The sequence below is a fragment of the Serinus canaria genome, chromosome 1A (genome assembly GCF_022539315.1).
Source record: "Serinus canaria isolate serCan28SL12 chromosome 1A, serCan2020, whole genome shotgun sequence".
In the NCBI taxonomy this organism is placed as follows: Eukaryota; Metazoa; Chordata; class Aves; order Passeriformes; family Fringillidae; genus Serinus; species Serinus canaria.
In genome coordinates, this window is record NC_066314.1 from 13,855,569 (window position 1) to 13,872,214 (window position 16,646).

Consider the following 16,646-nt stretch of genomic DNA (forward strand, 5'->3'; position numbering starts at 1 on the left):
TTACCACAGCCATGACTTCCTACTGCAGAAAATTAGATGAAATAACAGATCTAAGTAAAAGTTAGAGGCATACCCAAAATTTTAATCCTCAATTGTTTAATCAAGCCAATTTATTCAGTAGGTTTTCTATTCTGTATACATTCTATTTTCACGTCAATCTACAAGAGTATAAACAAATACTACCTTGACTTAGAGAGAAGTTTAACACGTGGTAAGAAACAGGATAAAAATGTCTTGTTCAAAGCCTCTTTGTTCTCTAATTTAAGATCCAAATTTGATAGAAACTTGTACCAGATCTCACTCTGGCAATGAAGATGCAAAATATTTTTGGTTTTGAATAATATAAAGAAGTATAGACAAAGGAACATTAAATTTTACAAAGGCAAGAAAATAGCACTAAAGATACTGCAAATAGTTAATAGATGGAGTCAGGTTATTAAGATGTCAATAATTACATTTAATATGAATGAATGCAATTACATCTATTCATTTTTATTTCCCTACAGTGAATATTTACCTCAAAGTTTAAACTGCTCTTTGAAGTTTTAATGCAAATCTTTCAAATCTTTTCAATATATTTCTGCACAGCTAAAATGCAGAATCTTCTTACAGTTTTAAGAAACTGCATTTTTCATACTTCACTATGAAGCCTGGCAACACTGGCTGTGCTGTATATGGTGTTGAATGCATCAAGCTTTTATGACAGTGTTTACAGTTTACCTACTTTCTTCCAAATTACAGGGTCAGATCCTGCAAAATTTTATTCTTGCAAATACTGTGCAAGACCAGTTTTGTCAATTTATTTGAATATAGTCATGTGTGAAAATTTCTCACATAGGACTTTTTTTTGACACTGGACATTGCTACACAAAGCAAAAGAAATCAAGCTCAAATTCTTTTAAACTTTACTTTTGAAAGGAAGGAAAGAAAAAAGTGTATTTTACCTGAGTCTCCACACCTTGCTCAAGCAACCTTTTAGCCTGGTTTTCCACCTCAAGACGAGCTCTTGCAATAAAAAGCAGATCATTTTCAATTACTTCTATTCCAGACAGATCTATCCCTTGAGAAAGATAATCTATAAAAGCAACAAAACATTGATAAGCATGACACAGGATAATGGAACATTTTAAGCATGTTAAAACATTTCAAAGTTACAGTCAGTTCCAAGGACGTTTTTGTATACAACACTTGACAATACAGTACATCAAAGTAATGTCTTATACCAGGAAAACTGAAAATCTGAGGACTATTACTAAGAAAACCTGGATACTGAACACTTTGAATGTACTTCAACACACTTCTCTACACCTAGAGACAACTGAAGAGGTGCATGAGTTCTAGGAATTACAGAATTAAAATTAAGGGCCAAAAAGGGGCAAGAAGTCATATCCTTGCCCCAAAGAATTAACTAGATCATTAAACTCATCTAACCAGATGTTCGAATAAGCACAATTTGCTCTAATGTCTGAAATTAAAGATGCATTAAAAGGCTCAAATTATACTTCATATAATTAAGTTGCACTACTAAACATTTGGGATCAAAGACAAAAGAATGATACTAAAAGAAAAAAAATAATGTTTCTTTTCCTTTTTAATTACAGAATGATCACAAAAATCATTACCATTGTGGAAATCACCATCAGTTGGGTAGCTAGAGATTACTGGGCTAGACTGGAAACTGCTGCAATAAAATCTATTCAAATTCAACTTTTCTCAATGATTTTTTCCCCTCCTTTTTTATTTTCCAGGATTTAAATTAATCCAATTCTCCACGTCCAGGTAGCCTAGACCTTTACACTACTGCTTATCACAACATAATGCAGGACTACTCTCATTTACACAGTTTTCAACATTTAGCTTAACGAAACAGGTTTTCCACTGCTTTTTTGGAAAGATCAAATAAAACTAACAAAATAATGGCCAAGGCATTTCACACACAGTATGAGATTCTTCCTTCATAGGATGATGTTTCACTCCTTCCATTTATAACCAGTCCTCTATGACTTCCTAATTAAGTTATCTTCCTTTTAGTTGTCACAGTAAGTTTATTAAGGCAAAGACTTGAACATTTTAATTAAGCTAACTGAACTTTTAAATCTTTGCCAAACAACCTTTCACTTTAGTAGCCATTTATTTTTGTTTATTCACGATAAACTAACCTAATACTCAGATGAATTTCAGCAATGACATGTTCACAACTGAACACAAAATTCCAAGTGAATAATTTCACAGCTATGTAGAGAACACCCCTGTACCTGCACAAGAAAAACACCATATAAGAAATCAAAACAAAAAGCTTACTGAAATACTGCATAAAGCTTAGAAAAGGCATAAAGGAAATCATCTCTCTTAACAGTACAGTATGTCAAATAGGTTTTAGTCTACTAAGAATAGGCCTGCAAATGCTTTTCCCTGCATGCACTTGTTTAAAAATGGATCAGAGGGGTCAAAGGTCAGCTGAGCAGCAGGCCAGCAGAGGGAATTCATGAAGCCCTGTGTGCTGGCGTGTTTACAGAGCTGCTTTTGCCACGGGCCAGAGCAGCCACACTTGCCCCTTATTTCCATGCAACATTTTGCTGTGACTAAGTTGCATCTCTACAGGTGGTCTGGCATATGAACCCATTAAAACTAATATTGAACTCCCAACAAGCTCCAATGAGCAAATGTCTTGAATGTGAAGGCTAATTTTCTGACCCCTTTCTTTTAGTTGCACAGCAAAAAAAAAAGGAGGAAAACACTATCTCAGATTCACTCTACTGCCATAGGAAACTCTAAAAAAGTTTCTTGGCAACATGAGATTAAAAAAGATGCAAATATTACCAAATATTTACATATATCACAAACACAAGAACTGCTGTGTAGTTCACTTATGGCAAAAAGTCATAATCTGGAAGCCCAGGCTGCCTAAACAAAACGAAATTAAAATATGGTCATGATCTCCTAAATCCACAGAGAATCTGAGGAAGATTACAAAAAAAGATACTATTTATTCCTGTTGTGTTTCATCTCAAAATCTAACTTAAGTCACTTCACGAGTGACTAAAAATCGAATCCTTCTGATGGTTTTAAGAAATTAACAGAAAGACCTTGCTGCTTTGGCTTTTCCAAAAACCTCCATTTGTGTCTCTGACTGGCTTCCACCTCCTGCCAATCTGTTAAAATCTGCAACTTTGTTCCAAATTTTCTGCAATCCTAATAAAATATCTTGGGACAATGCATTTCAGCAGGACTTGAAAACAGTGGGCCTTCCTGTAGGTTCAGTGGCTACTACTGCAGATGCTCCTAGGTGATATTCTGACAGTAAGGAAGCTCTAGCAATTACACAGTTTTCAAAAGACAAGCAGTTTTCATAAGGACAGCAGGTCTATGTCAGAAACACCTGAAAGTGCTTTCCTGCCATTCTTATGTGAGAGCAGAAGCTGTAGCTCAGGCAGGGTATGTATCTTTTGATAGCTTTTGCCATCTATGCAGACAACATAATATTAGAAATCCCTACAGTTGTGTACTCTCAAGAGTGATGTTGCTACCCTGGACAGCACGATGAAACCAAGCACAAGGACAGTTGATGTAAGAGCAGCCAGATCATTCCCAGAATACCTGTGCATTTAAGATCTGATTTATTTAAAATATTGCAGAGGAACTCTCACATTCCAACCCGTCAGTTTTAGTTCGTACAGAAACCCTGTCAAGTGAACACAACAAAAATGCTATGGGTTATTAACTCAGGGAGTAGCAAATGCAGGATTTTGTTTCAGGCACTTACTCATGAGATCGTTTTTCTATTTCTTGCAGTGCACAGTCAGTAACACTCTGGTCATGATCAGAGGTGAGTGGGACATGGGCTGTAAGGAACTTGTGTCTACTCATCAGGAATTAACCAAAAACAATGGCTCACCCCTCAGCTAGCACAGACTCTGGGGACTGGTGTCCAGTTTAAAGCATGTCAGCTTCTCATCTGCTTTAACCTTATAGCTCTGCAGTGAAACTAGTACTGTATTAACTCTAAAAGATTTAGTAAGTATATATTTATGACTGACATCTCTCCCTTAAGAGATTTTAAAAGTATATGTATAACATTTTCTTATCTTTGGGAAGATTTGTGTTTTTAACAAATTAGAATCTAAGTATCTTGTACCACCACGTGCCAGGGCTGGAGCAGCCCCCAAGGCTCTCAGCAGCACCACAGGCTGCTCCAGCCACTTCTCAGCACAGCCAGGGAGCAAATTAGAGGAAGGAGCTCCAGTTCCATAGACATTCCTTTACCTCTCATCCTGCTGATAATTTTACCTCTTTATATAGGTTCAGGAACGTAAAGGCAAATCCTTAACTCTCATTGGGTGTTGATACTGCTTCCCTTTATCACACCCTATTAAACTTGGAAAGCACAGCTGAACTTACTTTCTAAGAACTTTAAATACAGACTGCCTGCTGAATTATTTTCTTGAACAAAAATACTCTATGTCAAGGCAGAATACACTAAGACCTAGCAATAAGTGACATATAAAATCTACTTCAGCCTACCAAGGCTGTATTTTTTATTAAAACAAGTATTTTTGTGACTAAAATACTGAATTTTCTTGATTTATTAATCCTGAACAACTTTTCTAATCTACTGGTTAAGCTACTGCTTGAAAATGCATTTTTTTAAAGCAGTATTTCCCAGATAGTTATGTAAGAGGAGTTTCACAGACAGACAAATCCAATATGCAGATAGAACATCAGGCAAAAAGCAGTACTTTGAGCAACACAGTTAGCTTTCCTTAATCTAAATGACTCACCAACACAGATCCTTTCTGTTATGTGATCTCATTTTTTAACCTCAAATATTCTTTGTGATAATACAGAATCAAGATTAGAAATTGCAACTTTCTGTAAGGATTGAAATATGTTTTGGAACAGAGATAACTATGACACTAGCACCCTTATGAGCTCCATAAAAACTGTATTACATTCTTTATATAGACTGAATTGATTCTAAGCTTTTGCTAGAAATTAGAGAATCAACAGAAGACTACTGAGAACAATAAGGAGCACTAACAAAGAGGAAAAAAAAGACAGCAATAAACCAATGTGATTAAGCTGCATGACTCAAGAGGCTACTTGAGTCAAAGGAGAAACCCTTCTGTGCTCTGAGAACCAACCTCAGCGACACTAATAAAGAGGGGGAAAAGAGGAAATTAGAACATCCAAAGTGGATTCCCCAGGAGCAAACTCCTAAGGTCTGCAGACATGAAACTATCCTCAAGTGCAAGAATCCAATGACAAATTAAGAGGTGTTCCATGGGAGATTGGGAATGGGGGAAGTGGACATTAATGGAAACTAACCCATCCCTGAAATTTCAAATAAAATCACAGAATGATAAAATCACAGATCTTTGTTTCCCTACTTGAGGAAGGTTTGAGGTGTTTTTCTCTTGCATTGGTCATCTGTTTTACTTGATTCTGCAGTCTTAGCTGCAGATAATGTCGGTAATATCTGTACCCTAAGGATATACTGCTGTTTTTCCACAGTGAAGAAAAATTACAATTTTTGAAGAAATTACAAATTTAAATTCCAAAAATTCTACAGGTTTAAATGATACCTAAGAGTTCTGCTGGGACTGAAGTATGCAGAAGATGAGAGGGTACATGATTTATCAAGAATTTTTATAGAAGACTCATGTGTGCATTGGTAGAAGATGTTCATGAAACTGAAGCTAAACTGCTATTGACAATATTTGTTTCTGTTATCTTCCACATTGTTAAGGGAACTGTTAGTTACAGCAGTAGCTACTGGACAGGAAGGACATCCTGTTTGCCTCACCTGTATCTGAACCAACAGCCCAGGATGCTGCTTGGCTCGAATATGTCCACTGTCAATACCTTCGTATTTGTTTTTGTCAATGCAGCTAATTTAAAAATCAAAGCCCTGAGAAGAGAGCCTGAGATCCCAATACCTCAGCAGCAGACCAATGCTCACCCTTTGGTGAAAGCAACCTAGCGTTTTACATTATATCTCTAGTCTCTAGGTGGAATAAGCAAACACCCTACCTTAAAGAACAGTGGTCTGCTGCTTGGAGACAAATTTGCCAGACAATTGATGCATAGAGAGCAGAGGAATAGCAAGAGCAGGCAAATTTCTAAGTGTTCAAACTGAAATCTGATACCTCCAAAAAGAACCTTTGCTTATGCTCTGTTTTAACCAGACTAATTCTCCACTTAAGCAGAAATGACTGCCCCACAGTCTGCACGAGGCACCAAAGTACTTGCTGAAGCAAGCCTCATATTAAGCCTTTAAATCAAGTGAAAGCGATTCCACTGCTGGTACTATTAAACAATATCTTACAGCTATCTTATGCAACTTGAGCTCTTCAGAAAAAGATGTTAATTCCTATCAAAACTGCATAGATTACCATGCCTTGTAAAGTGTTCAAAATAACAATGTAATTGCTCCATACTAGGTGACATACACAATGTCATATATTTTGAATATATTTTAAAAATTTTTAATTTTGAATAATAAATTATTAACTTTGAGATTTTTTTCTGCATGTATTATCAATCCATTAGTAAAGAGGAAGAAAAAAATATTTTACTAAAATGCCACTTATTTCCAAAACTCTTGGTATCTTTCTTTTCTTTTCCTATATGGCAAAATTCCTGCAAACATTTCTTCAGTGAAACAATAGAAAATAAAATCTGTCTGTGTCACTGGAGTGCCATTAAGTTCCTACGAAATCTGGTTCTTACTTAAGCAATTTCTAACATCTTAAAAATTCACTATTTGCATTCATAATACATAAGATTTCGGTTTTTAGCTGTTTGAGCAACATTAAGTGAATGAAAACTGTCCTGCTGGAGACAGAAACTGAGTGGGGCCCCTTGGCTCTGTATTTCTTTGTTTTGTCAGACAGCACATCAACAGACTCTTTCTGTTTAAGTCCAGAAAAGGAAATATTAGACAACTAGGTATAGTCTCTGATAGATGTCCCTAGTGAAGGAAAAATAAAAATGAAAAATAAAAACGGAGCAAAGCACTTCTCAGCTCTTCATTTCAATCCAAGACTGGTTTCATTTTAAAGAAATCAGGTCAACAGTACCAAAACCAAACTGGTGGAAAGCATACAAGTCAAAGAAAGCAAAACTTTAACTACTCATTTAAACACAGACAATTATCTTGTACTGTAAAACAGACCTGCCATGCACATTATATCATTCCCCAATGGTTTGGTCAGAAGGGGCCTTTACAGAAAATGTAGCCCAACCCCTCTGCAGAGGCAGGGACACTTCCATGATGCCATGCTGCTCAAAGCCCTGTTAAGCCTGATCTCAAACACTTCCAATGATGGAGCATCATCTTACCTGATCAAAGCTTTACTTCAGAAGAAAACTGAGAATTCAACACTCTAATTCAGAGACCATGTAGATATGAAAGAAATTGAACATTTTCCATCTAGCATTATAAAAAAAAAGCAGGAAGTTTTAAGTATAAAGGCAGGTTGGAATAAGAAAGAATGGGTTGTCATCCTGCACTCGGGATCAGCTTTGTTTCCTCCAAAAGATTGTTCCTGGTTTTTTTAATAGAATATGGTTTAAGTTAAAATATTTAGTAGAGCTGTAATAATCATCTATGTCCAATCCTATCTATCTACAGAGGAAGCCTGCTGCTTCTCTCCAGACTGCATGCAAAAATATAAAAAAACACACCCTGAATTGAGAACAATTATGGGGGAGCAGTGAGGAAGACTGACTAGCTATTTTTAAATTAAATTAAAGCTGCATTTAAGTTGTCTCGATGGAAGAGTTAATTCCTACTGCTCTCTGGGCTAGAAATCAGATGCCACGCAGGATCTGGAACTGATGGAAATGAGTTTGATATCTATTTTTATCATCATCACTGACTTAACAATGAGCACCAAATTTTGGAGACATTCCTGTGAAAATGCCATGATTCAGAAAATAGCTTAACACACCAAGACAAACACTACTTAGGTCTAATCACAAGTTATACCACACGACTCCCACACTTACTTAGGCCTAAAGCAAGAGTTGCTGAACTCCTTTAAGGTTCCCCCTCCCACACACCATTAGATCTCCCCCATCCCTCCCCCTCACCCTTGAATACAGACTCACAACCTTACTTCACCACGACCTACTAAACCTGCTACTTTCTATTGTGCCCTCCAAGGGGAACAGGCAGCAGCCCCACATCCAGCTGGTGGCTGCTTAATGCCATTGTAGTAACCTGGGTGACAGGACAGAATTAACCCTCTGTGAGCTTACAGGCGACAGCAGTTTGAGGAAGTGCTCAGGGCTGCCATCCTGAAGAACCACAGCAACCTTGAAGTAAGGACAGAAAGAAACATCATGAAGGTCAGCAGAAGTGAGTTAAGCCCATTCACCTGGGATGGCACAGCCCTGTCCACACAAGCAGGTTGGGTGCTCACTGGCTGGAAAGAAGCTTTCAGAAACAGACCCAGTGGACAGAAAATGTAACTTAAACCAGTAGTACAACCTTGTGGCGGAGGCTGCCAGCTGTGGACCAGACTGGGTGTAGCCAGAAGGTTGAGGGAAATCATTACTCTTCTTATTTGGCACTTGTAAAGCCACTGTACACCACACCTCCCAAGAAAACAGAGACATTGACAAACGAGCCTAATAGAGAACCACCATGACAGGGGACTGAAGCATGTGAGTGTGAGGAGAGGCTGAGAGAACAGAGTCTGTTAACCTTGAACAGAAATGGTTAAGAACAGACCTAACTGCATCTTCTACTGCCTGACAGACAGACAGACCTTTCTCAGAGGTGCAGAACAGGTAGGAGATACAGGCTACAGCATGAGGAATTCTAGTTAGCCATGGGGGCAGAACACTGTACTTATGGTTCCACACACCTCAGCCATGGAGAATACTAACCTGCAGGAATGCACACGCTGTATTTTAATATAATTAAAATTGATAAACTGTGAAACATTAGGATCTAGAAATCTAAAAATCACTGTAAGCTTCTTAAAATAGGCTGATTTGAGAAAACTCCCTCAAGAGCTCCCAAAACATTTTCAGTAACTAAAACTGCATTTTTTTTCTAAATTCTCTGTGATAAAATACTCACGAAGAACTGTAACATTCATGCCATTCATCAGTAGTACTTGGGTGGAAGTACTGAAACCAATTTCACCCTATGTATTCTATCAGAGAGCTATGGCCTGGAAATCAGAAAATATTCAAAAGAAAATTTCAAAATGGACTTTCAAAATTAAATTTATTCTGGCAACAATGCAATAATACCTCTACAAGTCAATACTCCTCTTGGGCTTTTTTTGGAGCAAAGTAAAAATAAAACATGTTGCCAGTAAAAATCTACTTGTCCTATTTCGGTTTTGAACAGACTTCATAGCATCACAGATGCAAAGCAAATGTACAGCATGTGTGAAAGAGACAAAAACAGAAAGGGGGACAGAAAGGTAGAATATGGAACAGGAGAGAGATTTAGCCCAAGTGGGGCATTACAGAACAAATGAACTTCAGCTTTGAAAGAGCTGAGAATAACAGAATGATGAAAAACAGCAGACAGAAAATTATGAAGGAATGTAGTGAAAGGATACAAATACAGAGACATTCATACAATTTGGTTTTATTAATCTGTAAGAGTATTCAGTGCCATCATATGCTTTCCACCTTGACAACTTCCTCCCCACCTAAGCCCACAGCTTTGCAGTGCTTGTTCCTTAGCAAGACCAATGGTACTGCTCATTTCTGCTCGTATTTCAGGAGAGCATCCAAAACTGGAAAACAAAGAGGTGAATAAAGCTTGTTTTTAATACATTTCATGGAGACAGTAATCAGGATTTTTGTCTCCAAAATATTTCTTGAAATCTCAGCAGGTGAACAATAAGCAGTCCTTGAAATGGAGCCTCATATCAGTATATAAAATGAAGCAGGATGAAAAGAACGTACTCTTATATTTATCAGAGATAATTGCATTGAAAATATATTGCAACTGCACCATAAACCCATGTAAAAGAATTATGCCCTTCCAAATGGAGTGGATGAAGTAAACTATCTCCTTTCTGAACTAGAAATTGAGATAAGGACTCACCTAAATGAAGGTATGTGACTTTGGCTGTCTCTTGTTTGCCTAAGTTAGCATTGTAACTAAAGCCATGAAAACCAGCAAAATAGTTATGAGCAGAGAGATGCAAAATATAACCTAAATTTACATGTTGGCCTGAAAACACCAGGCAGCTTTTACATCTTATTAATACATTATCGTTCAATAGCTAAGTAGAATTCCTCAATATAGAGCCTTATGTAAACGTGTGATGATTCAGTTTCCATCAGTACTATCCCGTGTTGCAATAGACCATGCAATGATAAAAGAAAATGAAGGAAAATGATGATGTGTCTCAAGAACCTTAGTCAGAAATAACTTCTTTCAAACATCCCACCAGTTGCGGAGAAGGCAAAGATGGCTGACTCTTGGCTGAATCACTGCTTCGAAGGAGGGAAGGGGAGATTTTGGTTCATTTGTGAGTTTTAATTAATGATGACAATGGCTATTGACCTAATTTTTGAATACTTTACACCTGAATAAAGGTACACAAGGACACCTACAGACTTACAGGTCTACCAGTCTACAAGTACCATCCTGAACTAGCTAGTTTGCATTAATTTTGCTTTTCTTTTTGGTAAGATATTCCCACATTTTTTGAGTTTATATCATTATTTTTGCACTAATAAGTGCATCCAAAAATGCAGATTGCCCATGAGAGAACACAGGTAGTTTCTAACATGGACTTCTAAATGCCAGGAGACACAAGAATCAGCAGTGCTACAGTGCTATATAATCAAAGTAATAAAAAAAACTATGCTATCTAGGCCCCTGCATAAGGGGGAATACTACTTTTTTTCTTTACTACATATATATATAAGCTGCAAATATTTCTTTCATATTCCTCTCTTCTTATGGGTCTCTCCTGCCTCTTTTCAACACCCACTATTCACCCTTTCATACTTACACCTTCAGGAAAACACTTCTGCAAAAGCAGAACTGCATTTTCTTTAGTAACAGCTATGTTAACTCCTTCAGTACTCTAGAATATATGTAATTTTTGTCTTCAATAAACGCATATTTAATTCCTCCCACCCCTCACTTGTCGTATCATCAATAACTTCCTGCAACTGGCTGCAGATTTACCTGTTTTTATCATCTTTAGAGTCAACAGATGTTGCACAGGTTATAAATCACACAGGCTTTATGTACCTCAGATAGTTTGTAGGAGAACAAAGTGAACCTTGTGTTACACAGAGTGTTTCTTAACAACTTAAACGTAACAGCAAAATTTTAAAAACCTCTTGAAATATATCTAATCTCCTACAGCAAAGTCTTTTCTGAAATTTAGAGACCAGCCTATGGCAGAAATCTGCCCAGTCTGCCAGAATTCTTGCCAATTCTTCTAGCAACAATAGAACTTAGCAATGGTACTAAAAAAAATAGGCAAGAAAATAACGTTGTTTGAAAGCCAAACGGTGTTTGAACCTAACAGTGTTCATATTGCAAACACTTGCATTTGAAGTTAGCCTGCACAGATGCCTGCCTTTTGACCTTTCAACAGGATTGACAGACTGACAGCAGTTGCCTCTGATGATTCTTTAATACCTTCTATTTTGTACAGTTTGTATAGTGAAATCAGAGAAAAGTTTTAAAACCTTTTTTGTCCCCTCTACAACATTCATTGCAATTTGATAAAGAAGTTATCTTAATACAAATTGACAAACTATTACTGTCACCCTTAGCACTTACTGCAATGTTTAGTTGTACCTGCTCTAAGCAGAACACGAGGAAGCTGAAAGGAAATGTCCCATCCCTCCCAACCTAGCCCACAGGAGCTGCTCCAGTGTTCCCCACAGCCTCCAATCCCTACACACTCAAATGATCACCCAGCTGCAAACACCAGTGGAAGGAATTGGAGCAGCCCACCTGCACAGCTTCCCCTCAAACACGGAACAGAAGGGAACAATCACCTACAGCACACTCCAGGACTGCCATTACACAGCTGTGGCACAGACCTTTTCTGCTACCTGCCAAAGTTCTTTCGAAACCTAAAATAGTATGATCCATCACTATTAATTTTTCATGTACACTGACCATGATTTTCTACCAAAAACACGTAGTGCTAAAATTAGGAAGCGCATGCATGTATGAAGGTTTAAAATTACCATAGATTAAGAGTTCACAAAAATGTACTTGTCTTCTCAAAATGACTAAATATCAGTGTAAACAGAGAGAAAAGCCATTGTTTTTATTCTTTTATTTCGAAATTGATAAAATCGAAAAGCTAAGTCTTCTCTAATACAGTACAGATGACACATTTGAGTTCTACTATCATTAATGTCACAGAGACATAAAATTAAAAATCAGTATCTATTGTAGCTGAGTTCAAAGTAATGAGCTAAATGCTAAAAATATAAATCCCTTTTTTTAAAAGTTTGCATATCCAAGGAAGCAAACAATAAGTTCAGGCAAGTCTTTCAGTCATTAGGCACAAATTGTTAACAGATGGGGGAAAACATTTAATTTAGCAAGTAACTGTTATTAAATAAATAATGCGGATATTTTCTTTGTAGAATTTCATAATAATCTATGAGCCAGTTCTTATTACCTACATCTGTCAGCCAATTGTATCTAATAATTAACACAAAAGAATTGAATGGACAAAAAAATGTGCTGCTTGAAGAATAAAATATGTTTAGCGATTTAATACTTAAAAATAAAATTGAGAAAACATAGAGATGCATTGTGTACTCTTATGATTCTATCATAATTTTTATTACAGTTCTAATTCTAAATAATATTTAGTCTGATAAATTCTTCTTAAGCCTTACAAAGCATTTTTTGTGACATTTACTGCTGTTAGTTATGAATAATTTCAAGATCGGGAAAGAAACAGAATCTTCTCTAAAACATTAATACTGTTTAAATTAAACACCTTTTCTTTCAGAAGAAAAAAAAAAACAGGGAAAAACCAATTTTTCAATAGCATATACTGAACTTTCTAATAGGAACCTAGTCCTGAAGATATTATTACACTGCATCACAATTAAGATTCACATTTTTCCAACATCCAAAAAGTGTGTTTTGCCAAGCAAAAGAAATAAACAAAAAAAAAAAAAAAAAAAAAAACCAAAACAAGAAAATAACTTCAGAAGAAAATTAAATTAAGATTATCAAGGGTCTTCAAAATTAATGATATTAATATACTCAAAACTATTCATTATTGAAAGTCTGAAAATCAAAAGGCAGCAGCAGTGAAGAGTCTTGACTGGAAACGTGACAACATATGCAATTCTAATATGTAAAACTTATTACTGTCAAATACATATCTCTGTGCTATCTCAGCCAGCAGTACATAATCTCTATTGACAGATCCTAAGAGAGAAGCTGCTAGATGAGCTGTGGTCGTGGCTGTTAGCTTCCATGAGTTGATTTCACCCTCAGCTCCTTATCTAAGCTCCTGCCAAGCTCCAGCTCCTTCCAGCATGGGGGGCAGAGCCCAAAGCATGGACACCTTGGAAAGCAGACACTCCACGGAACAACAGTTCACGGTTCAGCAATATTATGATCCACAAGTATTGTGAGTACTATCATGTTCAACAATCCTCACTTTCTGGTTTTTTTCCATTCATTATAAAATAACTCCTGGAACTCATGGAAACATTTCGCAACCACTGCTCCCCATGGCAACTGAAACGTGCACTGCATGGGGCAGCAACTTTGGGCTGTGCACCTGCCACCTGACAGTTTCATTCAGAGCTTTTTTGGGCTTGTAATGGAAGAGGGTAACTGTTCATTGTGTTCCTTTGCTCCTCCTGCAGCATTCATGATTCCATGTACCTCCATCATAATTGCCCCTCAGCCATTTAAAGCTCATTTCTAGGGGGTGGCCACTGACAGCTGACTGACATCTCCACCCTCACAGTATCACAGGAGCGTTTGCCATGTATTCCTTCACTGGATCTTGGGGTTATCAAGTAATGGATTTATCTAACACTATAGAATTACACCTCTGGCACAAGAATCCCAACAGAGAGTTACTAATGAACAGCAGGCACACTCCCTAACCACAGCAGAGCCAGTACAGTGCTGAGCCTGAGCCTGACCCCTCTGGGTACTTAATGACCCCAAATACCATGCAACGAAAAAAGTCTTAAGTTCTATCAACTGAGAAAAACAAGTCCACGACCATTCTATCAAGCAAAACTTTTGATTCACTTAATTGATCTTATGACCTTCTTTGCCATTTTATTTGCAAATGAAGTATATGAAAAAAGACTTTTTTGTTAGAAAAAAATACACAAGGAAAGCATTGTAAGATGAACATCTACACTTCATAAGTGTAGATGTTCATCTTACAATGAACATCTACACTTATGAACTTATGAAGTCTTCGGTACTTCAGGAACACTTACTGCAACATTTACTTTATGTGTGTTGGACCCTCTTAAAAAAAAAAAAAAGTTAAAAGAAAAATCAGAAACAGCCAGTCAGGAAAAGTTAGAAATCCTAAATTCATATGCGCATCACACAGAGACACATGTAAGCTGCCTTGCTTTTGTGGCTGGAAATGGCCAGCAAGTAAAGAGCAGGAAGAGCTGCTCCAGGATAGTGGCTCCCCAAAACCAACTTTCACTAAAGCAGTAAACAGACAGTTTCAGTATGAAATTTGGCTTGACTGCAGTGCCCTTTAGAAGAGGAAGCAGTTTGGTTCTGGATGCTTGTGTACTTATTGGATTGCTGAAACGGTGAGAAGGTGGCAGAAAGGGAGTATCAGAAGGGCCGTAAGGTGAAACTACTCCAAAAGAACCAGCAAGACACGGCAGCACAGTGGGGTGAACAATAGTCAATCATTTTCAGTACAAAAAGCTTTTTTCAAGGCTTGAGAGCCTGAAATACTGAAAAATTCCAGCTATTGAGCATCTTAAATGAACATGGCTGTCTTGCTACTTGCATCACAGAAGACCTGCAGCATGGCAGAATGGACAGAGCTTGGTGACAACCACCCCAAATTGCTGCTCGCAGTAGGACTCCTCCCACCATGTGAACCCTATGACATCACTACTTTTTAGTTCTTTCTGTTTTCTGATTCAATTAAAGTCATTGCAAGTAACTAAAAAGGCAACTGCCTTTCAGGAGTTAGCAGCGATCTTTGAGAGGCAGAGGCACCCATCAGATCAGCAGCCCTGGGTCCTCCTGTGATGGCCAGCACAGCCACCACCAGGCTGCTGGGACAGCTCCCATGGACCTCAGCTCCTTCACACTTCAAAAGCAAGCACTGAAAAGGGAATAAAGCTCTGGGACTACAAGAGTACAAGTGCTCCAGATTTAACAGAACTTCCATTTGATTTACACAAATGATCTAACAATGAAAAGCGTAGTCTCTGCAAGGCACTGACTTCAAAAATCCACATATTTATGCTATCATAAATGAGAATTCAAAATTAAATGCATTTTATAAGACATTTCAGTGACTGCTTGGAAGGAGCAATTGCTTCCTCTTTAAAGAAAAAAATATATTTTAATTATGTCATATTATGTTATGAAATAACTTCAGAGGGAAAAGCAAGTAAGGCCTATTTGTCACAAATTGGATGAAAACTGGTCTTCAAAATGTCAAATCTTCCCAGAAAGCAACAACTTCAAGTTTCATCTTCTAGCTCTCCTGAAGACTCATTTTCAACCACAAAGTTAATTATGTTTGATCTGAATTCAGTGAGCAGTGTTAGGGATCAAGGCAAATTGCTGGAATAAGGGGAAATCAGACAGGTCTTCAAAGCCATTCTAGGTAAGACAGAGCACTCCTTAGGAGCATAACGCTTCAATAATAAAATTTCGTATTTGATAACAGGAAATAGGAAAATAATTTCATTGGCTCATTTAGAGAATACCAGTTTTCCATCATGTCATATACAAGTAGTGGCTTGTAAGAAGAAAGGAAAATAGAAGAGGGGTTGATGGGTGAGTATTTAAAAATAATCACTCAAAGTTCATACGTTACAAGAAATGACGGCAAAATTCTGTATGAAGTCTGTTGCAAGGGTAAAAATAAGTAGAACACAATTCTCATTTTAGAAATGGAATGAGGCAAAAAAAAAAAAAAGAAATTGAGTATCAAAGGCCCTGCAGCAACTAAGAGGAGGGATGTCTGTGTAGGCTGACAGAGGGAATCATTTAAAGTTAATAAAATACACAAGCCACCAAAATTTTCTTTTCTGAGAAAAGAAAAAACAGGAAAAGAAAAAAAATCTCCTTGGTTCTTGACAAAGCAGAACATTTCAGAATACTTCTACAGGCTTCATGTCTTTGAGGAGTCAAAGTATTGTTTGCACATATGCTCTTCATTCTACCTTCACTCTCCAAGTAACCAGGCATGCTGCTGTGAGTTTCAGTCTCCCTCACCCTTTCCCCCAAGTAAAACCGGAAAATATGATGCATAGTCAGGAAAGAGGAAGCAGAACATGGAGAGGGGGAAAGAAGGTTCTAAGCCCTCTTTCCTTCCCTATTAAACAACACAGGGAAGCACCATCAACAATAGTTAAGAGCTGAAAACTGAGTCAGTCCTCAAGAAACCAAGGCATAGCTCTGTTTCCAAATAACATCGGGATGTATG

General features: G+C 37.3%; 1 protein-coding gene across 2 annotated transcripts in view; it reads right to left on the reverse strand.

Annotated features, from left to right (window-relative positions):
- Positions 1-16,646, reverse strand: part of COG5 (component of oligomeric golgi complex 5) — a 174,166-nt gene that overhangs the window by 101,222 nt on the left and 56,298 nt on the right. For both annotated transcript variants that reach the window (XM_050970033.1, XM_030237724.2), the window contains exon 7: positions 945-1,075. In XM_050970033.1, the coding sequence (XP_050825990.1) occupies positions 945-1,075 (131 nt within the window). The remainder of the gene's footprint in view (positions 1-944; positions 1,076-16,646) is intronic.